This window comes from Gopherus flavomarginatus, chromosome 1 (genome assembly GCF_025201925.1).
Source record: "Gopherus flavomarginatus isolate rGopFla2 chromosome 1, rGopFla2.mat.asm, whole genome shotgun sequence".
In the NCBI taxonomy this organism is placed as follows: Eukaryota; Metazoa; Chordata; order Testudines; family Testudinidae; genus Gopherus; species Gopherus flavomarginatus.
The window spans coordinates 294,389,144-294,416,687 of record NC_066617.1 but is presented as its reverse complement, the minus strand read 5'-3'; the positions used below and the strand labels follow the sequence as shown (position 1 = coordinate 294,416,687).

The 27,544-nt window shown below is 43.7% G+C and overlaps 1 protein-coding gene across 2 annotated transcripts in view; it reads right to left on the bottom strand.

Annotated features, from left to right (window-relative positions):
* Window positions 1-433: 433 nt before the first annotated feature.
* The window catches only part of DACH1 (dachshund family transcription factor 1), a 465,786-nt gene continuing 438,675 nt past the window's right edge, over window positions 434-27,544 (bottom strand). Inside the window, exon 11 of one of the 2 annotated variants that reach the window (XM_050948495.1) lies at window positions 434-2,198. In XM_050948495.1, coding sequence (XP_050804452.1) covers window positions 2,161-2,198 — 38 coding nt within the window. In that variant the 3' untranslated portion in view covers window positions 434-2,160. Of the gene's footprint in view, window positions 2,199-14,748; window positions 14,889-27,544 lie in introns of those variants that run through there. The other variant, XM_050948516.1, reaches the window with a different exon arrangement.

The following is a 27,544-nucleotide window of genomic DNA, read 5'->3' as shown; positions in this document are numbered from 1 at the left end:
TTGCCACAAGTCCATCAAAATTTACAGCTGTTAACCCTTTAAAGACTGCATATGAAAAAACTGGTGTACAGAATCTCTGAAGTATTCAAGCAACTATGAAAAAATCATGATTAAAAAAATGTTACTATAAAATATTTGGTAAAGATATTTAATGAAAAATATTGCTCGACATTTCTTTAAAAAAATTACCATGATGTGAACTTGTATATAAAACTTTTCTATTGTCAGAAAAGTATTGTGGTGGACTACATAAGGGTGTACCAGCATGGCAAGCAGGGGCGGCTCCAGGCCCCAGTACGCCAAGCGCGTGCTTGGGGCGGCATGCCATGGGGGATGCTCTGCTGGTCGCCGGGAGGGCAGCAGGCAGCGCCGGTGCCTGCGGGAGGTCTGCAGGAGGTCCACCAGAGCCGCCTGCTGCCTCCTCACTACCAGCAGAGCGCCCCTCGCGGCATGCCGCCATGCTTGGGGCGGCAAAATGTCTAGAGCCGCCCCTGATGGCAAGGAAAGACCTACAAAACAATAGAAGCGCAGAGCCAGAGTTTACAAATCTTTAGATTTCTTTTTTAATTTGATAAAATGATATCCAATCAGAACTATTTCGTAAAGGAGAATTTTCTTGTTAGGCATCTTAGACATTTAAGATTCTGATATGTTTCCATGTAATAAATAACATTTTATATGCATACATTACAGATGAAGAAAGCATAATCACAAAACTTACAGTAACAACGCTGATTCACCAAATCAGTCTTTAAAGGGGTAACTTAAAATTATGCAAAGCAAGGAACATAAGTAAGTATGTAAAAAGCAGTGTGATGCAGCTTACTTCCAGTTATCAGCACAAAGGTGAAAACACATTGTAGCTTTCATAAAGACAGTGAAAATAACACATAACCACCCTTCCCCTAAGATCAGGTGAGGGAGGAACAATAGACTTCAACTGTATCACTCAGCTCTATGTGGTATTGGATTGATACATCAAGTGTTCGTTAGGTTTTCTTTTTAGCAACATTGACGTAATCTGACATTAACATATAAAAATATTTCTGGTGTTCTGACTTGCTGCTCAGCCACAGTCCATTCTTAAAAGTGCTGTTTCAGGGCACTAATCAGGGATCAATATACAAATAAAAGTGGCTGATACGGAATTCTGATTCGTTACCAGATGCTTAAGATCTCATTCATTAATACTGTGACTCCAGGACAAATATTTACATGCCTGCATGCGTTAAAACTAGAAAGGCGTCTTTCGGACAAACAGGGTGACAAAACATTATCTAAAATGTTCATTTTCCTAAATGCTAGTATTCTACTGCATACATAATACCTTCCTGGTGTTGTTTGTGTTTATATACTGTACACGTGACCAACAGTTTGAATAAGAAGCAAAGTCTTTTTTTTTTCCATAAACCCCTGCCAGTTTGGAATGAGAAATTATTACTCGTTTTATTTATATTTTTATGTTTATTTTAGGAAAAGAGACTTTGTGAACAGTAAAACAGTTTTGCTTACATTCAGCATTTCCTTTCTCTTAGACAAAATTTCATTTTACTTCATGTGGTCTAACATCCATGTGTTGGTCTCCTGGAAAGCATGTGGAAAAAAAAGTCTTTAGAAGAAAATCCACATTCACAAAGTTTGAAAATTGAATATAACAGGGTTTTTTTCCTTTTACTTTTTTTTGTCGGAATCCTCTTATGCCCCCATACAAGTTTACTTCTTAGCTGACTTGCTGGTTTAGGTATGACAAAATAGTCTGTAAGTGTAGGTGGATACTGCTGGAAGGATTGTTTGATGTGCTCAAATACAGAATCATCAGAGGAGGACAGAGTTTTCATTTCATTAAAAAGGGAATGCTAGGCCTTGTTCTGACTGGTCTATAACTTTGTATACAAGGATCCAATCGCAAAGCTGCAGTTTTTGACTGTAAGAAGAGTAAAACTTGTACATTTACAAACATTCTCTAGATCGCTGGCTTGAGCCACAGGTGATAACGAAAGAAGAACACTCTTGCAGAATGCTTTAAACTTTTGAAGAACATTGATACACAAAGTTAAGGAAGTTGCCTTGAAAACACTTTGTTGCTGTAGAACTTCCAAATAACGAACATCTTACTGCAAAGTTCTTTACCGTAGCACAAATTGCTTCAGCAGGAAAAATTCAGTACATGACTGTAGTTTTCAAATAAAGTCGTCCATCTAAAATAAGAAAACAAATATTTTTTAAAATATTCATTCCTGTACTGTATCAACAGAAATAACAGTTACTTTGTAAAATGGATAACTGCAAAATGTCATGCACCATAAAGCTATTTTAAATGAGCAATGTTATCAAGAAAATCTGTTGTCATCAAGAAATCTGTTGACCTGTCACTGATGTAACATCACCTATATGTATTCAAAATTAATTCCATCAACAATTACATACAGTTTGCAAGATTTGGACGCTGCAACTGTTTCTAATACCTGTAAAGCTTTTATGTATGCTGCATTCATATCAATACATGGAGACTAGGAAAGTAGGTGGAGCTTCTGTGCATGTTTTTTTAATGATATGCAAACTTAACTGAGTACTACTGAACAGCAATTCCTTCCTTCATGGTTACAGAGCAAAAATATTCCTTCATACAACCATAAGTACTACCATCATTAAAGGCATAGCTTATAACTCATGCTTTAGCTGTGTTGTTAAATATACCGTGTAATGTAACCATTGTGCACTTTTGTAGCTATTTATATAGAACTCAGTATAGGATATTTAATCAGTATCAGTGAGCCTTTTCTCCCATAAGTGAGATTAACTAAAAAATTACTATGTTAAAGATGCAATCACATCTTTCAATTTTTATCATCCAACAGAGAAACAGACTTCAAGTGGTGGGGAACCATGAGTAACAAATAATAAATTATTTGAGTCAGTAACACTAGAAATAAAAGCACTGGGATGCATAGAGCCTTCCACCCAAAAGTATTGTAACCTGATTTAATAAGTATGAAGCAAAACCTACTGCTTTATGAGTACAAGATGTAAAATATATAGCTCTGTGTATATGTATATTTCAAGAGTATAAGCAAGCTCATTGGATCATTCTTACTATGCTGTCTTGTGTATAAAAAGTACAGGTTCTCTGGCTCTAAAATCCCTAGATAAAGGCAAATTGTGAAGCACATTAATCATGTACTGTGGATAATTATAAAACACCCAGCCTAACCATGAACCTCAGAGCACAACACTACACATCTGTATTTGAAGACACATGCAGCACATAAGTCCTTTTGGTTCAACCCCAATATACCAACAAGTATTTGCAATATGTTTTTCAATTCAACCTAGTTAAACTGAATTAGTCTGTAAAGTTCACGTTAGGAAAAATTAAGGTGAACAATTCTGTGCAATGCAGATCTACTGATAACGAAGGAAGTCTATTAAATACTCAGACAACTGCATAAAACACCTGCATCAGTGAAATGATCCGACTATAAATACTGAGAGAAACAGAGAGAAGTTTCCCTGAAGAGCAGCTGAAATTATAACACAAATGTAACTGACCATATTCTTTCCTCAGGTACACCCCTGGCAACCCCATTGTCAAGCTTCTGTGGTGGCTGCACAGGGAGAAAGGGCAGACTTAGCATCTATTTCTTTCCTCTCCTGCAGTTGTTCTGCCCATTTCCCCTCTATTCTTAATTTCATTTTGCATCACTTTTCCTGATCTTTTCTCCCCTTCCCTCTTCTCTGCCCCTCTCCTTTTCCCAGAAGTTCCAAGCCTTTTTCAGTGGAGTGTTCCACTCTCCCACTGCCTGCCACTACTTAATCTCAGAACCATTTCAGTGTTCTCTTTGCTCTTTATGTTCTTTGTGCACTAGAGATAGAAAGGAATTGAGTAAGGCCTCAACTGAAAGGCTTTTTATTCTTCGGTGATGCATGAAGTGCACCCAAAATGTTTGTGAGAATCCTGGGGGGAAAGAATGAACATGTAAAAACTAGCCTGGTAAATATCAAATCAGGTGGTATGATAAAACTGATTTAAAAATTGCAAAACTTAGGATGGCTGGACCCATTATAGGCTATAGTTACATATAATTCTCCTGCACACATTCTCCTGCAACAATAGTACTAAAGCTGTCTCAGTACCTCTGTAGGAGAATTACTCTATAGTATATACCAGCACTTGGGATATCTTGAATGTGTGCGTGCTAATGAGTGCTAGGCATAACTCCTGGGCCTAAACATTAGGATAACCTAAATTCAGTGACTTATATTTTATTTGACTATATTTGGTCTCTACATGTCTTTTAAATAAAATAGCAAAGAATCCTGTGGCACCTTATAGACTAACAGACGTTTTGGAGCATGAGCTTTCGTGGGTGAATACCCACTTCCTCAGATGCATGTAATGGAAATATCCAGGGGCAGGTATATATATGTGTGCTAGCAAGCAAGCTAGAGATAACGAGGTCAGTTCAATCAGGGAGGATGAGGCCCTGTTCTAGCAGTTGAGGTGTGAAAACCAAGAGAGGAGAAACTGGTTCTGTAATTGGCAAGCCATTCACAGTCTTTGTTCAATCCTGAGCTGATGGTGTCAAATTTGCAGATGAACTGAAGCTCAGCAGTTTCTCTTTGAAGTCTGGTCCTGAAGTTTTTTTGCTGCAGGATGGCCACCTTAAGGTCTGCTATAGTGTGGCCAGGGAGGTTGAAGTGCTCTCCTACAGGTTTTTGTATATTGCCATTCCTAATGTCTGATTTGTGTCCATTTATCCTTTTCCGTAGAGACTGTCCAGTTTGGCCGATGTACATAGCAGAGGGGCATTGCTGGCATATGATGGCGTATATTACATTGGTGGATGTGCAGGTGAATGAACCAGTGATGGTGTGGCTGATCTGGTTAGGTCCTGTGATGGTGTCGCTGGTGTAGATATGTGGGCAGAGTTGGCATCGAGGTTTGTTGCATGGATTGGTTCCTGAGCTAGAGTTATTATGGTGTGGTGTGCAGTTACTGGTGAGAATATGTTTCAGGTTGGCAGGTTGTCTGTGGGCAAGGATCCTCCCTGATTGAACTGACCTCGTTATCTCTAGCTTGCTTGCTAGCACACATATATATACCTGCCCCTGGATATTTCCATTACATGCATCTGAGGAAGTGGGTATTCACCCACGAAAGCTCATGCTCCAAAACGTCCGTTAGTCTATAAGGTGCCACAGGATTCTTTGCTGCTTTTACAGATCCAGACTAACACGGCTACCCTCTGATACTTTAAATAAAATGTTTAGTTTCAAATATTCTCAATGAAAATACACCTCTACCCCGATATAATGTGACCCGATATAACACAAATTCGGATATAACGCGGTAAAGCAGCGCTCTGAGGGGGAGGGGCTGAGCACTCCAGCGGATCAAAGCAAGTTCGATATAACGTGGTTTCACCTATAGCGCGGTTAGATTTTTTGGCTCCCGAGGACAGCATTATATCGAGGTAGAGGTGTATGTCTGTATCATGCTGAACTCTTCTAACCACTTATATGAAACAAAGGATATGTAGACAACAGCAGTACATTTAAAAAAATCATTGCTAAAGGAGTCAATTTGACACTGAAGTCGATGGGAGTTCTTTTTAAATGGGAGCAGGAGAAGGCCTTGCGTTTTCCATCTAAAGTCAACAAAAGACAATACTGATGAAGATCTTAAAAAAACTCTGTCTCCTTTACAAAGTCAAACATATTTGTTTTTAAAACTTGTTACCTTCTATGATATGGTGGATACGTATGATAAAATATAAACCTCATTGTTCCTCAACCAGCCTAATGGTGGATCATAAAATGTGCCATTAATTACCTTTATATGGATAATTACCTTAGAATGCTATATGTGAGCTAAGTATCTGATCTAATAGTAGAATGCTATATGTCAGGGGTCGGCAACCACTGGCGCGCGGCTTGCCACGGTAAGCACCCTGGCGAGCCGAGCCTCTTTGTTTACCTGCTGCATCGGCAGGTTCGGTCGATTGCAGCTCCCACTGGCTGCGTGCGGTTCACTGTCCCAGGCCAATTGGGGTGGAGGGAAGCCGCGGCCAGCACATCCCTCACCCACGCCGCTTCCCGCTGCCCTCATTGGCCTGGGATAGTGAACTGAGGCCAGTGGGAGCCGTGGTCTGCCGAACCTGCTGACACGGTAAATAAACTGGCCCGGCCAGGCCAGAGGTTGCCGACCCCTGCTATATGTGATCTAAATATCTGATCTAATCCTATTGTAAGGTTCTTTATAATACATCTTTATTCTTTCTTAACTTGTTTGACCAATTCTGCTAACAGATGGACAAATGTAGCAAGCATTAAATATGTCACCTGTAAAATATATGCCACCTGCCATGGTTACTGTAGATTAGGCACTTTAAAGATTAAGTCATACTTAGTAAGATTTTAATGGTTTCCAGAAATTGCAAAATATTTTATTTAATTTTTCAAAATTCACAACAGGAGGGATAAGATACAAAAATGAATAACTTTTTCTTTAGGACCCATTGCACCAAACTCCACTCTGAAAAATATAATACCTATGCCAAGGTACTCTTCTCAAGAGACTGCTCATGGTAAACTTACAAGCAGAAGAAAGAGAAGGAGTTTATGTAGATTTTATATTCTTCTCCAAGTACACTTGCTGTATATAGCAAATAACCTCATGAAACTACATGTAAAGAACAAACAGGCAACTCGCTCTTCATCTCAGAGACGTGGTGACATCAAACCACAAGAGCAAATGTTGAGTGGTCTGTGAGTTGCTATAGCCTCATATTATGATCTAATATAGCTTATCTAATACAGTACTTCTATCCTCTTCTCCCCTTTCCTTTCCTCAGATTATTCCCTCTCATCCCATACAGGTCTCACCTCTCCTTTCTCCAAGCTCTTCTCTCTAAGATCCAGCTGGAGTGACTGGAGCCTACCAATGCTGTTATCAAAGTGATCTTGGCCTTATGAAGGTGTTGACAAAATTCTTGTATGGACCCCACTGGAGTGTAATCTTTAGTAGGGTTTCCTAACTCAGTGGAGCATACCAAAGAACCCATAAAACCTGATAGCTAAACAGGGCCTTGCATGTACATTATATTTTATTGAATTTAGTACATGTAGATTTTATATACAGGCACACAAAGATATTGTGTATATAATTAACAGACATATATTATATCCCCCAAAGACAACCTCAGTGGTTTGCGCATTGGCCTGCTAAACCCAAACTTGTGAATTCAATCCTTGAGGGGGCCACTTAGGGATCTAGGGCAAAATCAGTACTTGGTCCTGCTAGTGAAGGCAGGGGGCTGGACTCAATGACCTTTCAAGATCCCTTCCAGTTCTAGGAGATAGGATATCTCCATTAATTTTAAGGGGGGAGGGATAGCTCAGTGGTTTGAGCATTAGCCTGCTTAAACCCAGGGTTGTGAGTTCAATTCTTGAGGGGGCCATTTAGGGAACTGGGGTAAAAATCTGACTGGGGATTGGTCCTGCTTTGAGCAGCAAGTTGGACTAGATGACCTTCTGAGGTCCCTTCCAACCTTGATATTCTATGAAAATATATACAAATAGACTCTGCTTATTGCTCTATGTACATGTCTATAAAGATGGAGTGTATTTTTGTCACTATGAATACTGTTTTCACAAGGTACTGTACAATGCTAGAGGTATGCATGTTATAAATACACAGTAATACATTCCACTATTAATGTTAAACATGAAATACAAATTAAGAAAATTGTGATAACTTGCTGAGTAAAAGCACTTATAATTAGCAGAATTTAACTATGTTTTAATTGGTCTCCTGTAAATGTCAATATTCAGCAAGATTGAGTTACTAAAAGGAGCTTGCACAATGTGAAAGTGCCCACACTCTTAACACTCATATTTGTTTTTGTTTGTGGGGGATGTGATGACAGAAGTTATAGTCCAGGCAAGGGAGTATTTAATTTTTTTTAAAATCCTTTTTAATTAAAACTCATCTTGAGGTTTTTGAATAAACACATCCAAATAGTTACAAGGTCAGAAATGTCATGGACAAAAAACAGTTTTGACCTAACGCTTGAAAAGGGTAGGGTAGGGGGAGGTGGAGTTTGAAGCAATACATATGCCATGAAATGCATCCCCTTTGAGAAGTAAACTGGGGAATATTTACATTCACACTTGTGTAACATGTGCAACATTCAGCTTCTGGCAGTCTAAAAATTTTGCAGGATAAAATGCAACTGTATTACAGTATTATTTCTGTTAAATATGCAACTGTAATAGTGTAAAATATATATGACTTTTCAAGTGTTGCTTTAGGTTGCAATTTAATAGATAAAATAATCCTGCAGTTAAATCAATGTCAAGTAGAATATAGTGTGCAAAAGAGGATGAACCACTCTTGGGATGAGCCATTGGGGCTGTTTGAGATCAGAATCTATTGTGTATTATTAGGTTACCAAAAAAACCTATACCATTTTGCTCAAGAAATTCCCTGAATAAGCACAGGAACAAATCTGCACAGACACACCCCTGGAAGCCCAACCAGGGGTATTCTATCTGCTACCCAAGATCCATAAACCTGGAAATACTGGATGCACCATCGTCTCAGGCATTGGCACCCTGACAGCAGAATTGTCTGACTATGTAGACTCTCTCCTCAGGCCCTATGCTACCAGCACTCCTAGCTATCTTCAAGACACCACTGACTTCCTGAGGAATCCAGAATCCATTGGTGATCTTCCTGAAAACACCATCCTGGCCACTCTGGATGTAGAAGCCCCCATACCAACATTCCACACAAAGATGGACTACAAGACATCAGGAACAGTATCCCCGATAATGTCATGGCAAACCTGGTGACTGAACTTGGTGACTTTGTCCTCACCCACAACTATTTCACCTTTGGGGACAATGTATACCTTCAAGTCAGAGACACTGCTATGGGTACTCGCATGGCCCCACAGTATGACAACATTTTTATGGTTAACTTAGAACAACGCTTCCTCAGCTCTCGTTCCCTAACGTCTCTACTTGCGCTACACTGATGACATCTTCATCATTTGGACCCATGGAAAGAAGCCCTTGAGGAATTCCACCATGATTTCAACAATTTCTATCCCACCATCAACCTCAGCCTGGAGCAGCCCACACAACAGATCCACTTCCTGGACGCTACAGTGCTAATAAGCAATGGTCACATAAACACCACCCTATACCGGAAACCTACTGACCACTATACTTACCTACATGCCTCCAGCTTTATCCAGAGCACATCACATGATCCATTTTCTACAGTCAAGCTCTCAGATACAACCACACTTGCTCCAATCCCTCAGACAGAGGCAAACACCTACAAAGTGTCTATCAAGCATTCTTAAAACTACAATACCCACCTGTTGAAGTGAAGAAATAGATTGACAGAGCCAGAAGAAAACCCAGAAATCAACTACTCCAGGACAGGCCCAATAAAAAAGTAACAGAATGCCACTAGCCATCACCGTCAGCCCCCGACTAAAACCTTGCCAGTGCATCATTAAGGATCTACAACCTATCCTGAAAGATAATCCCTCACTCTCACGGCTCTTGGGAGATAGGCCAGTCCTTGCTTACAGACAGTCCCCCAACCTGAAGCAAATACTCACCTGCAACCACACACCATGCAACAAAAACAGTAACGAAGGAACCTATCCTTGCAACAGAGCCCGTTGCCAACTCTGTCCATGTATCTATTCAGGGTACACCATCATAGGACCTAATCACATCAGCCACACCATCAGAGGCTCACTCACCTTAACATCTACCAGTGTGATATATATCATCATGTGCCAGCAATGCCCCTCTGCTATGTACATTGGCCAAACAGTTTCTATTCAAAAGAATAAATGGACTCAAAACAGATGTCAAGAATTATAACATTCAAAAACCAGTCGGAGAACACTTCAACCTCCCTGGTCACTAAATTACAGATATAAAAATTGGAATTCTCAAAAAAAAACCCTTCAAAAACAGACTCCAGTGAGAAACTGTAGAACTGGAATTAATTTGTAAACTGGCCACCATTAAATTAGTCTTGAAAAAAGACTGGGAGTGGATGGGTCATTACACAAAGTAAAAACTATTTCCCCATGCTAATATTCTCCTACTGTTACTCACACCTTCTTGTCAACTGTTTGAAATGGGCCATCCTGATTATCACTACATACGTTTTTTTTCTCCTGCTGATAATAGCCCATCTTAATTGATTAGTCTCATTATAGTTGGTATGGTAACACTCATTTTTTCATGTTCTCGGTTTATATATATCTTCCGACTGTATTTTCCACTGCATGCATCCAATGAAGTGGGTTTTAGCCCATGAAAGCTTATGCTCAAATAAATTTGTTAGTCTCTAAGCTTCCACATCTTTTACTGATACTACAGTGATGGCTGCTTTATAAATGTGCATATTAAAAAAAAACATCATTATTCCAGTACAGGGGTCAGCAACCTCTGGCACACGGCTCACCACGGTAAGCACCCTGGTGGGCCGGACCAGTTTGTTTATCTGCTGCATCAGCAAGTTCGGCTGACCGAGGCTCCCACTGGCTGCGGTTCGCCGTCCCAGGCCAATGGGGGTGGCAGGAAGCCGCAGCCAGCATATCACTCAGCTCGCACTTCTTCCCACAGCCCCCATTGGCCTGGGACGGTGAACCGCGGCCGGTGGGAGCTGCGGTCGGCCAAACCTGCCGATGCAGCAGGTAAACAAACTGACCCGGCCCACCAGGGTGCTTACCCTGGCGAGTTGTGTGCCAGAGGTTGACGACCCTTGTTCTAGTAAAAGTACCCTGCAATCCTGGTTACAGCTGTAGTTTTTTAAAATCCATGAGCCCACATCTAAGGCTCTGGTGCCAAACCTGTACTCTGTGGATTACCAGTCAGCCAATTGCCATCAACAGAAGGCTACCAAGCAAACTCTTTTGTAGTGATAGGTTAAAGCCTTTGCAAATGGGGGAAGACTTGTTCTGGCTATGGGAGTAGGGAGGGGATACCTACAGTGTTTGACTAGAGAAGACCTAGGATCTATTCTCAGAACTACCACTCATCATCTTTGGACAAGTAATTTCATCTCTACACTTCTGCTTTCCTTTCATTTTTCTTTTCTTTTTAGATTGCAAATAATTTGCGGGCAGGGACTGTCTCTTACTGAGTCTGTACTGTGCCTAGCACGATAGGGCCCAGACTTCAGCTGAGGTCTCTAGAGGCTACCATAATAAATATAATAAACTAACACATCACCCTGATTCTATTTTAACTGAAACTATAGACCAGAGGTCAGCAACCTCTGGCACGTGACTCACCAGGGTAAGTATCCTGGCGAGCCAGGCCAGTTTATTTATCTGCCACGTCGACAGGTTCGGTGGACTGCGGCTCCCACTGGCTGCGGTTCGCCATCCCAGGCCAATGGGAGTGGTGGGAAGCTGCAGCCAGCCAGGGCTGGCTCCAGCAAGGGCCGCCTCAAGCAAAAAAAAATTTGGCTGTCTCCACCCCAACCCTGGGCTTCCCTCCACACCTTCCTGCTGCCCCAGCCCTGGGCTCTCGCCCCCGCCACCTGCACCCCCTACTGCCCTAGCTCTGGCCCTCCCCTGACCCGCATCCTCCTGCAGCCCTGTCATAAACAGATAGTTAAGGATTAATGTCTCTTTTACCTGTAAAGGGTTAACAAACAGGGAACCAAACACCTGATCAGAGGACCAATCAGGAAACAAGATACTTTCAAATCGCGGTGGAGGCAAGCCTTTGTTTGCGTTTTTTGGGTTTGGCTTTGTTCTCTCTGGGTCCTGGAAGGGACTAGACGTGCAACCAGGTTTCTTGCCAATCTCCCTGCTACAGTCTCTTATATATTCAGAATAGTGAGTATTTAGTAAGAAAGGCGGTTATAGTCTTTTGATTGTTTCTGTATTTGCAAATGTGTATTTGGCTGGAAGTATTTTAAATTGTATTGCTGCTGGAGGAGGCTTTTTCTCCAGTTTCTATAAGCTGACAGACCCTGTAACTTTTACCATCTAAATTGCAGAGATAGCTTTTACTTTTTTTCTTTCTTTTTATTAAGTTTTGCTTTTAAGACCTGTCTGATTTTTCCCCTTGTTGAGGCTCAAGGGAATTGAGTCTGTACTTAACAGGGTAACACAGGGAAATCCTAGGAGAGGCAACGGTGAGGAAAGGGGGTTACTTTCCTTGTGTTAAGATCCAGGGGGTCTGGGTCTTGGGGGTTCCCAGGGAAGGTTTTGGGGGGACCAAAGTATCAGTATCAGTATCAGGCACTGGAATTCCTGATTGGTGGCAGCTTATCAGATCTAAGCAGGTAATTAAGCTTAGAGGAATTCATGCGGGTACCCCAACTTTTGGATTCTAAGGTTCAGATTGGGGAAAGATACTATGACAAGCCCCAGCCCTGGGCTCACCCGCCCCCCTCGCGACCCACACTCCCCCGCCATCCCAACCCTGGGCTCTCCCCCACACACACCACGTGCTGCCCCAGCTCTGGGCTCTCCCTCCCCACCCGCAGCCCCTGCTACCCCAGACCTGGGCCTCCCCTGACCCACACGCCCCTGCCGCCCCAGCCCTGAGCTCTCCCCCCTGACTTGCACCACCCTGCCGTCCCAGCCCTGGGCTCTCTCCCTAAACACCCCGTGCTGCCCCAGCCCTGGGCTCCCCACTTCCTCCCACCAGTGCCCCCCCACCCACACAACCCCTGCCACCCCAGCTCTCTGCCCCCTCCACCTGCACCCCCTGCTGCCCCAGCCCTGGGCTCTCTCCACTCCCACTTGCACCCTCCTTCCACCCCAGCCCTGGGTCACTGGTAACTTGCTCCCAGGGAGCGTCATTCAGCAGGAATTTTGGATGTGCACAAAACACAGACAGGATTGGTTCCCATATGGTTACAGAACTGCAGTAAAGAGGAACATTTTCCAGCTTGTGTGACTGGAGGATATCTGGATGCATATTATAAGACTGTCCTCCGTAAATGAGGAAAAGTTGAGATGCCTTTATTATTCTTTTGTTCCACTCTTTGTTGCTATGGGGAATTTGCCAATGCAATATCATTGTCTTCCTTTGAAAGAAATAAAACTAAAAAAAAAAAGGCAATGGCTGTTGAAAATAGCAATTCCAGTCCTAAAAAACACTGGGAAGCATTTCTTGCTCAATTTTATCCTACTTTTTCTACAGCAAGGATCAGTATATTTGATTTGGGAGAAATTAAGTAACAGCTGCCCAAATTGAGTTTGAGCACTCCTGAATTTTGAGGTGTTCAAATCTGGAAGGCAGGTGCTAGATTCCCTTTCTGAATATTAGCTGAATCTGGAAAGGAAAAGTCAATTTCTGCTTCCATGGCTCAGAAGTGGAAATCCTCCTACGTGCCTGGTACTGTATCTAAAGCTGCCCAGGTCCAGAGCCTACCCTCCCTTACTTTTCATTTTAAATTCTAGTGGGATCCACATACCTCCCTTGCTAGGCTTCAGATAGAGAGGGTGTCATGGTATAATTCCCCACTCTGAACCTTAGCGTCCAAAAGATGGGGTACCAGCATGAATTCCTCTAAGCTCAATTACCAGTTTAGAACCTGTAGCGCTGCCACCAACCAGGAATTACAGTGCCTGGTATACTCTGGTCCCTCCAAAAACCTTGCCCAGGGACCCCCAAGACCCAGACCCTCTGGATTTTAACACAGGGAAAGCAAACCCTTTCCCTCACCATTGCCTCTCCCAGGCTTCCCTTCCCTGGGTTACCCTGGAAGATCACAGTGATTCAAACCCCTTGAATCTTAAAACAGAGAGGATAATGCACCTTCCCCCCTCCTTCTCTCTTCCCCTCTCAGATTCTCCCTGAGAGAGACAGTAATCCTAACACAGAGAGAAACGAGCCTCTCTCTCCCCCTTCCCTCCTTTCTCCCCACCAATTCCCTGGTGAATCCAGACCCAGTCCCCTGGGGTCTCACACCAGAATAAAAAAAAAACAATCACGTTCTTAAACAAGAAAAGCTTTTAATTAAGGAAAGAACAAAGGTAAAAATTAACTTTGTAAATTTAAGAATGGAGTAGGTACAGGGTCTTTCGGCTATAGACACTGGGAATACCCTCCCAGCCAAAGTATACAAGTACAAATTAAAATCTTTTCAGCAAAATACCAATTTAAATTCCTTTCAGCCAAATACACATTTGAACTCGTTCCAACCAAATACACATTTGCAAATAAAGAAAACAAACATAAGCCTAACTCACTTTCTCTACCTAGTACTTACTATTTTGAATCTATAAGAACCTGTATCAGGGAGACTGGAGAGAAACCTGGTTGCACGTCTGGTCCCTCTGAGCCCCCAGAGTGAACAACCACCAAACACTAACAGCACACACACAAACTTCCCTCCCTCAAGATATGAAAATATCCTGTCCTCTGATTGGTCCTCTGGTCAGGTGACAGCCAGGCTCACTGTTCTTGTTAACTCTTTCCAGGCAAAAGAGATATGAAGCACTTTTGTTCTATTAACTCTTACTTATATGTTTATGACACGCCCCCCCAAATCACTGACAGTGTGGAACCACACTGGAAGTGATTTCTCCCTAGAACTCTAGAATAAACAGATTAATAAACACATGCACCTTTACATATACTACTAATTATGAACAACTACAAGATTCTTCACATTGTAAGGACAATTATTAACCAGTTGATTTTGGGAAACTTTCAGGGGAGAGTGCATCAACTCCTTGATCTGTTGCCGCTGCAGACATTCCAGGGTTGTGGAGAGGTTCACTTCTTCCATGCCACCGTCACTTTTCCCTTTATTGTAGACACCGTCAGGCCACTCAGCATCATCTCCTCCCTGGGCTGTAAACTGACAAACCTGTAAGTCTCTGGAATAAAAGGGCTTGAGAGAATTAACATGGTAGGCTCTGGGCTTTAGGGGGGAATTGGAAAATGCTATGAGGTAGTTAACAGCTCCCAGGCGCTCTTGGACCATGAATGGCCCTTCCCATGACGCTTCCATTTTATGGGCCTGTTGCGCTTTCAAGACCATAACCTGGTCTCCTACCTTGAAGGAACGCTCTCTGGTATGTTTATCATACCAGGCCTTTTGCTCTTTTTGAGCATCCTTTAGGTTTTTTTTAGCGAGGGCTAAAGAGTGTCAGAGGGTGTTTTGTAGGTTGCTAACAAAGTCCAGAATGTTAGTTCCTGGAGACGGTGTAAACCCCTCCCATTGCTGCTGCACCAGCTGTAATGGCCCTTTAGCCTCGTGGCCATACACAAGCTCAAATGGTGAGAACCCTAAACTGGGATGTGATACAGCCCTGTAAGCAAAGAACAATTGCTGCAACACCAGGTCCCAGTCATTGGAGTGTTCATTTACGAATTTACGTATCATGGCCCCCAAAGTTCCATTAAACCTTTCCACCAGGCCATTGGATTGATGGTGGTATGAGGTGGCAACCAAGTGATACACCCCATGAGTGTTCCACAGTTCTTTCATGGTCCTGGCCAGGAAAATAGTCTCTGAATCCATAAGGATATCGGAGGGCCAACCTACCCTAGCAAAAATGTCTATTAGGGCCTGGCACACAGTTTTAGCCCTAGTGTTGCCTAGAGCTACTGCTTCCAGCCATCGGGTAGCAAAGTCCATGAAAGTCAGTATGTACTGCTTTCCTCTGGGGGTCTTTTTTGGGAAAGGACCCAGAATATCCACAGCTACTCGCTGAAATGGGACCTCTATTATGGGGAGTGGCTGGAGAGGGGCCTTGACCTGGTCTTGGGGCCTTTCCACTTTTTGGCACACCTCACAAGACCAGACATACTTGGCAACATCCTTGCCCATCCCCTCCCAGTGGAAGGACTTCCCCAACCTGTCTTTGGTTCTGTTCACCCCAGCACGGCCACTGGGATGATCATGGGCTAAGCTTAAGAGCTTCCCCCAACACCTAGTTGGAACCACCAACTGTTTCTGTGGATGCCAGTCTTTCCAGTGTCCACCAGAAAGAGTCTCCTTATATAAAAGCCCTTGTTCTATAACAAACCAGGATTGGTTAGAAGAGCTGAGAGGCGGTGGGGTGCTCCGTGCCGCCTCCCTAGCTTTCTGAAGGCTGTCATCTGCTTCCTGCTCAGTCTAGAACTGTTTCCTGGAGGCTGTAGACACCAGTTCTTCCTTAGACTGTGGACTTGGGCTTGGTCCTTTGGGAAGTGATGTAGGTGATGGGGTTGTTTTCGTGGCTGGTGAACCACTCTCCGCTGGTGCACCAGGTGGTATTTCAGGCTCTGGCTGAGCCTCTTGGGTGTGGTTGTCTGCTGCTTCTGCCAATTCAGGCTCGCTGGCACCCTCTGGCATTGGGGTTGAAGATGTGTTTGCAAGCGCTGGCATCAGTGCTGGCAATGGTTCTGGTGCTGGTTGCGTTTCCAGGTCCAGGTCTGGGACTGGAAGTACTGCGGCTGTTGCAGTCATAGGCAGGGGATCCGTGTCCACTACCTCTGTCTGGGTCTCTGCTAACACAGATGGGGCCTCTGTGGAGGGTTCAGGAGCAGGGATGGGTCTGGAAGCTTGCCTGGCTTGGCTGCATGTAACCATTCCCACCCTCTTGGCCCGCTTTACCTGGTTGGCCAAGTCTTCCCCCAGTAGCATGGGGATGTGATAATTGTTATAGACCGGAAAAGTCCACATTCCTGACCAGCCTTTATACTGGACAGGCAGTTTAGCTGTAGGCAAGTTTACTGCTTGTGACATGAAGGGGTAAATTGTCACTTGGGCCTTTGGGTTGATGAATTTGGGGTCCACTACAGATTGGTGGATAGCTGACACTTGTGCCCTCGTGTCTCTCCATGCGATAACCTTCTTTTTGCCCACTCTCAAAATTTCCCTTTGCTCCGAGGGTATTTGAGAGGCATCTGGGCCTGGGGATCTTTGGTGTGATAGTGATGTAATGAACTGCACTCGGTTGGGGTTCTTGGGGCAGTTGGCCTTTATATGTCCCAGTTCATTACATTTGAAGCATCGCCCAGCTGACTGGTCACTAGGCCGAGGTGGGTTACTGGAGATTGGTGAGGTGAGAGAATAGGGCGTCGGCGGCTTTCCTTGGGTTGTAAGTAGGGTCTTGGGTTGCCCTCGGTTATAGGGTTTATTGTCGGTGTGACCCCTGTGATATTCCCTCCCCTTGATAGTAGCTCTTTTCTTCTCTGCCACTTTCACCCATCTGGCTCCAAACTCCCCCGCCTCAATTACAGTTTTGGGCTTCCCATCTAGGATGTACCTTTCTATTTCTTCAGGAACACCCTCTAAGAACTGCTCCAATTGTATTAGGAGGTGCATCTCGTCCAGAGATTGAACACTGGCTCCTGATATCCTGGCATTATAATTCTTTCCAATGTGGTAGGCATGTCGGATGAATGACACATCTGGTTTCCACCACAGGGCTCTGAACCTCTGACAGGCATGCTCAGGTGTTAGCCCCATTCTGATTCTGGCCTTGGTTTGAAAAAGTTTATAATCGTTTCTGTTCTCCTTAGGCATTTCAGCCGCCACCTCTGCTAGGGGTCCACTGAGCAGTGGCCTCAGCTGTATCATGTACTGGTCTTCAGAGATGCTGTACCCATGGCAGGTCCTTTCAAAATTTTCTAGGAAGGCCTCAGTGTCATCACCTGCCTTGTAGGTGGGAAATTTCTTGGGATGTGAAACAATAACTGGAGAAAGGTTGTTAGGTTTGGCTGGAGCATGCTGCCTAGCCTGCGCTAATTCCAGTTCATGCTTTCTCTCTCTTTCTTTTATCTCCAGCTCTCTCCTGTGAGCAGCCTCTTTTTCTCTTTCTCTCAGCTCCATCTCTTTTTCGCTCAGTTCTATCTCTTTTTGTTTTAGTTCTAGTTCTTTTTGTTTCTTTTCCATGTCTCGCCTGTGGTCTGTGTCTTTGATTTGTTCCTCTGCCTCTAGCTTTGCCCGTTCCTTGGAACTCATACTTCCGGCTTCCTTGTGCTGGGGTGCCCTCTGCTGTTTACTGCTTGAAATGCTGCTTTTCTGTTGCCTTCTTCGGGTTGCTTAGCAACAGAGTCTTTTTTTTTAACTCCTTCTACCTAGCTATTCCCAACAGAGTTAGTAAGAAAAAAAACTATTCATTTGCAAATGTGTTTTGCTGGTGTATGGTGACTAACAACTGGAGTCCCTTTGTTTAACAAAAGACCCTTGTTAAACTTAATGCCTATGCCTTCAGACTACTCAGAAGGGAGAGACCAAAAAAACCTTGCAGACCTTTGCTGTTAAAACAATCTCCTCTAGCCTGCTTTACACACAGCTAGCAGGGAAAGAGAAAGAAAATATCCTACTGGCTTTTGCTTCTAAACCAAACCTCTCAGTCTGCCTGCAGATAGTTAGCAGGGAGAGAAATAAAAACCTCACTGGCTTTTGGACTCTATCTTATCCCACACGCTGCACACCATGTCATGGTATAATTCCCCACTCTGAACCTTAGCGTCCAAAAGATGGGGTACCAGCATGAATTCCTCTAAGCTCAATTACCAGCTTAGAACCTGTAGCGCTGCTACCAACCAGGAATTACAATGCCTGGTACACTCTGGTCCCTCCAAAAACCTTGCCCAGGGACCCCCAAGACCCAGACACTCTGGGATCTTAACACAGGGAAAGTAAACCCTTTCCCTCACCGTTGCCTCTCCCAGGCTTCCCCTCCCTGGTTACCCTGGGGGATCACTCTGATTCAAACCCCTTGAATCTTAAAACAGAGAGGAAAATGCACCTTCCCCCCTCCTTCTCTCTTCCCCTCCCAGATTCTCCCTGAGAGAGACAGTAATCCTAACACAGAGAGAAATGAGCCTCTCTCTCCCCCTTCCCTCCTTTCTCCCCACCAATTCCCTGGTGAATCCAGACCCAGTCCCCTGGGGTCTCACACCAGAATAAAAAAAACAATCACGTTCTTAAACAAGAAAAGCTTTTAATTAAGGAAAGAACAGAGGTAAAAATTACCTTTGTAAATTTAAGAATGGAGTAGGTACAGGGTCTTTCAGCTGGGAATACCCTCCCAGCCTAAGTATACAAGTACAAATTAAAATCTTTTCAGCAAAATACCAATTTGAACTCCTTTCAGCCAAATACACATTTGAACTCCTTCCAACCAAATACACATTTGCAAATAAAGAAAACAAACATAAGCCTAACTCGCTTTCTCTACCTAGTACTTACTATTTTGAATCTATAAGAACCTGTATCAGAGACATTGGAGAGAAACTTGGTTGCATGTCTGGTCCCTCTGAGCCCCCAGAGTGAACAACCACCAAAAACTACACAAATTTCCCTCCCTCAAGATTTGAAAGTATCCTGTCCTCTGATTGGTCCTCTGGTCAGATGACAGCCAGGCTCACTGTTCTTGTTAACCCTTACCAGGCAAAAGAGATATGAAGCACTTTTGTTCTATTAACTCTTACTTATCTGTTTATGACAGAGGGGCACTGTCCATTTAGTCCACTCAATTCCTTCTTTGGTGGCTGCAAGGTGATGTCACACCAGTATCCTTAATCCAGTCTGGGGCTGTCTTCTGAAGGTGATATCTGGGCCAAAGCCTTCTACTCCTTGGGCACACTTGTTCCCCATTCACAATGCCACCCCGCTGTAGCAGTGAGGTCTCCATTCACAGCAAGCTGCAGCATGAGGTTTCAGCTACCATACTCCCTCCCCTGTTGATAGCAGCCAAGGGAATGCTGGGAAAGTAGTTATTTTCCAGCTCCAGGGCTGGCTCTATAGGCAGGGAGCTAACCAAGGAACTACAGCTCCTATGGCCCCCTGTTGGTTCTCAACTCCCAGGCTGGATCCCTGCCAGCTGCCACCCTTGCAAATGGGCTGCCCCAAGCAGCGGCTTGCTTTGCTGGTGCCTAGAGCCACCCCTGAAGCCAGCATATCCCTTGTCTGCACCGCTTCCCACCGCCCCCATTGGCCTGGGACAATGAACCGTGGCCAGTGGGAGCCGTGGTCCACCGAACCTGCCAACACAGCAGGTAAACAAAGTGGCCCAGCCTGCCAGGGTGCTTACCCTGGCGAGCCACATGCCAGTGGTTGCCAACCCTTGCTATAGATTTTTCTAATACCGCTAAAAAAATAATTCATTTGAAGACCACTTTCTTTAATGGCAGTTGAAATGAGCTGAGCTCAGAAAGAAAGACCTTTGCAAACCAAATACTACCATATAACCACCAGCCCAAACCTTGGCTCTCATTGAAGTCACTGGGAATGTTACACTGAAATTCAATGGATTAGGTCCATTGCTACTACATTCTGAATACTTTCAAAATATGTCAGTTTTGATTCTAGCCAGCTGATGTAATTACAATGTATTTCTCCTTCTCTCTGCAAATAGGGTGGCATGCAGGCAAAGGAAATATCACACCAATATAAGTTAATGTAACACACATGTTATGACTTTAGAGTCACTATGGTTTTTTGTCCCCAACATTTTATACACTGTGGCACTAGAGGGCAAAACATCATGATCCAGCCTCAGTTCAATATATTAAAAGAAATAAAATATTTGTGACATAAAATAGTGTTACTTTTATTTAAATAAAAGAAAAGATGCTCACTTGAGCTCACTTGTATTTCCTGTAAGGAAGTAGCTTTATTGAAAATGACAGTTGTTTTCTCAGAAGTTATTTTCAGGTATCTGTAATCTAATGAGGTTTATCCCTTTCAAAGAACAGCTGTACATGCATGCCCAAATTCACACAACCTCTTCAGTCCAGAGCTGATAAATAGCACCAGCAAGCCACAGCTGAAGCACTTTTAAATTATATTATCGGCCAGTTTATTTGTTTTAATAAGATGGGGCAAATGTGAAACATAGTGTACTTCTAACCTTTCATTCAACTTGATGTTTTAATCATTTGGAGGAAGAAATAATAATAATAATAATAATGAATGGCAAACAAATGATCATGATTGAAGTGGTGTTTGACAAGAAGGCAATGGGAAGTCAAAAGAAACACAAACATATTGCAACAGACGGAAAGGATCTGAATCAAATTGTAATTCTTCTTCAAAAAACTTAAAAGGAAGCAGCTAATTAAGGGTGAAATCTATTTTTGCCTACTCTTCATATATGCAGACAAAAGAGGATTTATTTACCACTAAAGCAGGAAGACCCCAAAATGGGAGTTTGACTGCTTACCCATGGGAAAACCACTTAAGATAAGGGTGATGTTCTTTCAAAGACACAGAATCTAACAGAGAGCATAATCCTGGCATTTCTAAAGTAAATTCAGTTCATCATATGTGGCTAATTATTAATCTTTACAAAAATAACATGCCTAGAATGGAGAAGACTCCTCCTGGGTACAAGATCATCAATAACGCTAAAGCCTTTATAAGATTCAGGTGGGGGTCAACTGAGGGAGACGAGACGCAGGTCATCACACTACCGCATGCCAAAAAGGTGGTCTCTACACTAACCCAAAATGATTGGCGAGGAGACAGGCAGGTCAAGGATTGATGTGCTGATTACACAGCACCAGTACCGATACCCTGTCAAGAAAATGGGATTGAGGAAAACGGAGCAGGGCTGGAGTGCAGCCTGCTCAAGAGTTGAGACTGGTGGATTTCATTCTCCAACCCTCCGAAAAAAATCAATGTTTTCCCAGGTTTTATGCAGAGATCAGAGCCGGACCAAGGCATAAGTAGACTAAGCAATTGCTTAGGGCCTGGAGCAGCTCAAGGTGGTCCCCTATTAATTATTAGCATGTGTTTTGTTTGGGGAGGACCCCAAAATATTTCTGTTTAGGCCCCCCCAATGGGCTAGTACAGCCTCTGGCACAGATAGATTATTTTCACCCAGCATGTTCAATAAACTCATGCAAGCATGAATGTATTTAAGCACACTGAGATAAACACTATCCCAATTTACCTTCTGTACAATACCACTGAATTCTACATATGACTTCCAAATTTAGCTCTTTGCATACTGTGAGTAATGACATACTTTTAATTTTTTCTACTCAGCATTCATTTACAGGTATTGTGTTAACATTTCATGTAAACATGCGGTGGAGTGATATTTTCACACTTACCTTTTTGAACTAAACATTTTATATTTAAGATGTTTAAATTTTGCATCCAAATTGCCAGAGATTAAAATAGAGAATGGAAAAATATCCAATGAGCTGCCTAGGTGTTTGTACTGTCTTTGAATATTAAAGTGAAATCTCCACTATTTCAGGATCTTCTCCTTTCAACAGTTTTCTCATATATTTTCATTGTTTATATGTTTTTCAATCACTTCATAATCACATTGGATATTATGAGAATAAGCAAAAGGTCAAAAGTCTGATTAGTAAACTAACAATTCCATTAAATATCTGAACATATCTCCTATTATTTAAAGATCATCCAGATGACACCGATCTTGCACTTTAAGTACACAAAAGACACTGATGTGGCAAAGTGAAAGGTTTGTTTCTTAAAAAGAAGATGTGAAGCAATAGTACACTATCTCTTTATTGCTTTGTGAACTCGGCTACAGTTGTTCTGTTTGTATGAGCAAAAGAAAAGGACTTGCAGGAAACAAAAATACAAGAGAATTAATTACGGTACTTTCAATCACTGAACCTGCATCTCTAGGCAACGTATTATGTCACTTCTCTTAAAAAAAATTCCCAACACTGAGGAATTCTTTGTAAAACCTTGTAATAGCATGAAGTTAATGCTAACTATTATAAGCTTGTGACCCAGCACAGCTCATTGTGATTAACTCACTTTGTGTCACAGTGTGAATATTTCTTATGCTGATCAATTTTACAAAAGTTCTACATGACATGTATTAATCATATTTAAGCTTCAGCTAAACAAATGCCTTACTTGGTATGGTGCTTTCAGAAGTACAAAAGTATGAAGTTATTTTTAGCAGAGCAGCAAGCAATCTTGGACTTGTGACTATTAGATGCTGAAAAGTCTAAGCATCAGAATGGGTCTCTGTCTGAGGCTATGTCTACACTACTGTAGGATCGACGCTGCTTTGATCTATGCACTGGGGGTTGATTTAGCGGGTCTAGTGAAGACCCACTAAATCACATCAGAATTCTCTCCAGTCAAATCTGGTACTCCACCGGAAATGAGAGGAGTAAGGTAAGTCGATGGGAGAGTGTCTCCCATAGACCCAGCATGGTGTAGACATCGCAGTAAGTCAACCTAAGCTACGTCGACTCTAGCTACATTATTCACGTAGCTGGAGTAGTATAAAATAGGTCAACTTACTGCAGTATTGTAGAAATAGCCTGACACCTAACTCTCTTTTCCCTGAAGTGGAGGGACTGTTTCCCTTCCCTATATTTTGTTCAAAGTTTTGTATCCTCTCCTTATAGTTCCCCTCATATGGTTCTCATTTTTAGATAACCATCACCTGCCTAAGTAAATCTTATTGCTCCAAAACCTAAGACATAAAAATAGATCTTGAACCAGGTCAGGAGGTGGATGCAGGGCAGCAATGGGTCAGTAACAAGGCTGGAGCAAGGTTAGAGTCAGGGGTGGCTCCAGACAGCAGCCTACCAAGCAGGTGCTTGGGGCAGCACCTTGAGACTGGGCGGCACTCGGGGTTTGTTTTTGTGTTTTTTTGGTTGGGGGCGAGGCTTGGGAGGTGTGGTGCCGTGCTGGGGGGGCGGGGACTTGGGCGGTGCGGCGCTCGGCTGGGGCAGGCTTCAGCGGCACAACGCTCAGAGGGGAGGGGACTTGGGCGGTGCAGTGCAGAGCTCGGGAGGGGCGGGGGACTTGGGCGGTGCGACACGAGGGGGCGGGGACTTAGGCAGTGCGACACAACACTCGGGGGCGGGGACTTGGGCGGTGCAATGCGACGCTTGGGGGCGGGGACTTGGGCGACGCGACGCCCGAGGGGCAGGAACTTGGGGGACGTGAAGCTTGGGGGGCGGGGACTTGGGCGACACGACGCTCGGGGTGGGGGGTGGCACTCTTTGTTTTTGCTTCCGGCGGCAAAAATGTTAGAGCCCGCTTTGGTTAGAATAAACTACAGACAAGGCTGGAGCAAGAACTGGATCAAGGGCAGGCTGGAAGCCTAGGGAGTCTGTCACACAGTGAGGTAGCAGGAGAGTTCCTAGCCGAGTAGTGTTGTTGCACAAACTATCTTGAGGCTCTAGCCAGGTCAGAGAAATACTTGTGCCTGGGGGTTATCTGACCCAGGCCCGGCACAGGGATAGACTGCTGCAGCATGCCTGAGGGCTGAGTCACTGCAGCAACTGTTGGAAGGGTGATTCATGGCACCCATTGAACATCCGGGATGCTTGCACCAGCCCACATCAAATGCCTCTCCACCAACCTCAGGGGAGGAGCTATGGAATGCAGAGCTCAAATGAGTTTGGGGGACAACTAATGAAACACTGGGACAGGACTGAGGGTAACAGGGTCAAAAGCAGGGACCCAAAAGGGGACAGACATTGAGCAGATAACCCTGGACAGCACCCTCTGCTCTTCAAAGGCATCCAGGAACTGCCCATATACATGACCTGAGGGAGGAGTGAAATAGGCCTCACAGTCGCAGAGCACCTCCTCATCCAACATCATCCTCTTGGTATGATGGATGCCCAGCGCCAGGAGAAGATTGACAAGGAGGTTTTGTGGCTTCATGGGGTCATGGGTGTGGTGTGCAAAGAGCAGGAGGTGCAGGGAAAAGTGCAGCCAGAACCTAAGAAGAAGGTTCTGGGGGAGCCGGAATAGGAGCTGCAACCTGGCACACTCAAGGTAGATGTGTGCCAGGGTCTCCTTCATGCCACAAAAGTGGCAAGTGTCAGTGGGGGAGGAGGGGATTGCACCAGGTGCACACCCATGCTCATGGCTCTGTGAAGAAGCTGCCAACTAATATCCCTGGTAGGCCAGGGGACCAGGGTAGAATACGAACTAGCCCACCAGGGCTCCTCACCCTCCACTGGTGGGTGGGAGGTTCTGCCACTTGGTATCAGAGTAGGACACGAGAGTCAGGAAGTGAAGAGTATGGCACACAAGTGCATATAGCTGTTTCCTATGCGTGGTTTGGAAATGGACTGTCTGCATGTCACGCAACTGGCTTGGGTCCTGTGGGGGAGGGCAGTCAGGCGGACTCATGGGGCAGGGGCCTGATGGCATAAATCATGGAAGCTGAGTGAGAAGCACTGGTCTGGCTCTGGGTTTGCCTGGTTTGCATCAGGACTCCCGATACTAATTTGGCTTGTCTATGGACTCTGACCTCAGTTCTGACCTATGGCCTATCCCTGGACCCTGACTCTAGCACTGTCCTCGGCTCGGACCCAACCTTATGTCTGGCTTCAAACACTGCTCGTGCGACCAGGTCTGACTGCCTGGAACCAGAGCCTGACAACTAACCCCTGGAATTGGTTCCTTCAAAGTAACCAAGTCAATCCAAAAATGTGTGATGCAATATATAGTAAATACCATTAACACCATTATCTAAGACAGGGGTCGGCAACCTCTGGCACGCGGCTTGCCAGGGTAGGCACCCTGGCCGGCTGGGCCAGTTTGTTTACCTGCCAACATATCCCTTGCCTGTGCCGCTTCCTGCCACCCCCATTGGCCTAGGACGGCGAACTGCGGCCAGTGGGAGCCATGATCAGCCGAACCTGCAGACACGGCAGGTAAACAAACTGGCCTGGCCTGCCACGGTGCTTACCCTGGCAAGCTGCATGCCAGAGGTTGCCGATCCCTGATCTAAGAGATAAAATATCATTTTGATGGTTTCAGACTACACTCTTCCCTTAACCCAAAGAACTGGAGCACCAATAGGATCATTTTCCTGCTTTCTTTCATGCTCATAGGATGGGATTGCAAATTCTCAAAAGGTTGCTGCCCATTTCAATAGGATATAGCCATTTAAAGAAGGATTGAACTTTACTGCTTACACTAGCTTTTGTATATCAACTGTGAAGCTAGTAACCATATTTTGACATCAATACTATATTTACACCACTGTTTTCCTGAATTTACAACTATACTCACTCTCATTTGTTTGCCAACAAAGAATAACTGTCCTATATAAAACATGGAAGCAGAGTCACATGAGGCTGTAAAACAGATAGATTGTACTGCAGAAAGCTTATGGAAAATCCATAAAGGTTGCATGAGATGTCAAAACATATGTGAAACAAGCATGCTGCTTTTAGGTATTCTGTATGAAAGAAAGTTTTGGAAGACAATAGAACCAGGCAATCAGCTTCAGAACAAGAGCCAAGGTGACAGAAACCAAACCACGTCATGCCCTAAGAAATGAGCAATGAACTAAAGTCACACATAATCCTGACCACAAAATAGAAACACAAATAGATCTTAATCAAGATCCTGGGTCTTAGCATGAGTGACATAGCTGAAAAACTGAAAAGAAAAAAAAAGGAAAAAAAAAGACAAAAACAAAGCAGCCCATTAATCCTGATGAAGGCTTCATACTGAAAGATGTGTATATGGTTTAACTCAGTAGCCGGCCATTAAGCAAAGCTTGTTGTTTTACTGCTATATTGAATGAAAAATTCTGCATTTTAAATTGAAGGAAATTATTATTTGTCTCAAGTGCTAATGCTGACTCAAGTGGGTTATTTTACAGTTCCTAATGCAGACTGGTTTCCTTGATTGACTGATGTGCTTTCATTTTGGGCATTTCTTTACATATGCACTTCCATACTTCAGTGATAGCTCAACCTTCTTTCTCTGTCCCTTTCCAGTGGCAATACTCTTCAGGGTAGATATTGCAGCATACCTCTTCTCCTCCACCCTCCAGTAACAGCCTAAACTGGCCTGATGACAGAATCAAGTAGCCTTTATGGTAGACCCTACTGCTGTCTGATTTGAATTTGGTGCTGTCTGAGGCTTCACTAGTAGTGGTGACCCAGAAAACACAGCATGTCATGAAGCCAAGTTTTAGTACACTGTGTGGCTTCTGAAGCATACTATATACACTGGGTTGCTGTTGTGGTGAAGTCCCCAGGTCACATGGAAACAGCACCCTCCAACCAGAAAGAATAAAATACCGCACTCTGTAAACAAAAGGTAACTAAGGCCAGGAAGAAAATAGGGCCAGATTAAATCACAGACATGCAAGGCCCATGCCTAAGGCACCAGCTCCGGAAGTCGCATGATTTCATCAGCTTTCTTTCTTTGAGTAGTTTTCTACCCTTTATAGTGACAAACAGAGCTGGCTGAAATATTTTCCTGCTTGAAAATGTGATTTTCTCAAAAGAGGAAAATGTTGGCTTCGGTTATTTTTTTTTCTATTTTCCAATCAGAAAAATTAATGGAAAACATTTGTCCCAAATCAACATTTCAAAAGGAAAGGAAAGCTTTTGTTTCTTTTCCATCTTAAATGATGTTTCATTTTGATTAGGTTTAGGTTGGACATTAGGAAAAGCTTCCTAACTGTCAGGGTGGTTAAGCACTGGAATATCTAGGGAGGTGGTGGAATCTCCATCAGTGGAGATTTTAAAGAGCAGGTTAGACAAACACCTATCAGGAATGGTCTAGATAATGCTCAGTCCTGCCATGATTTTAGGGAACTGG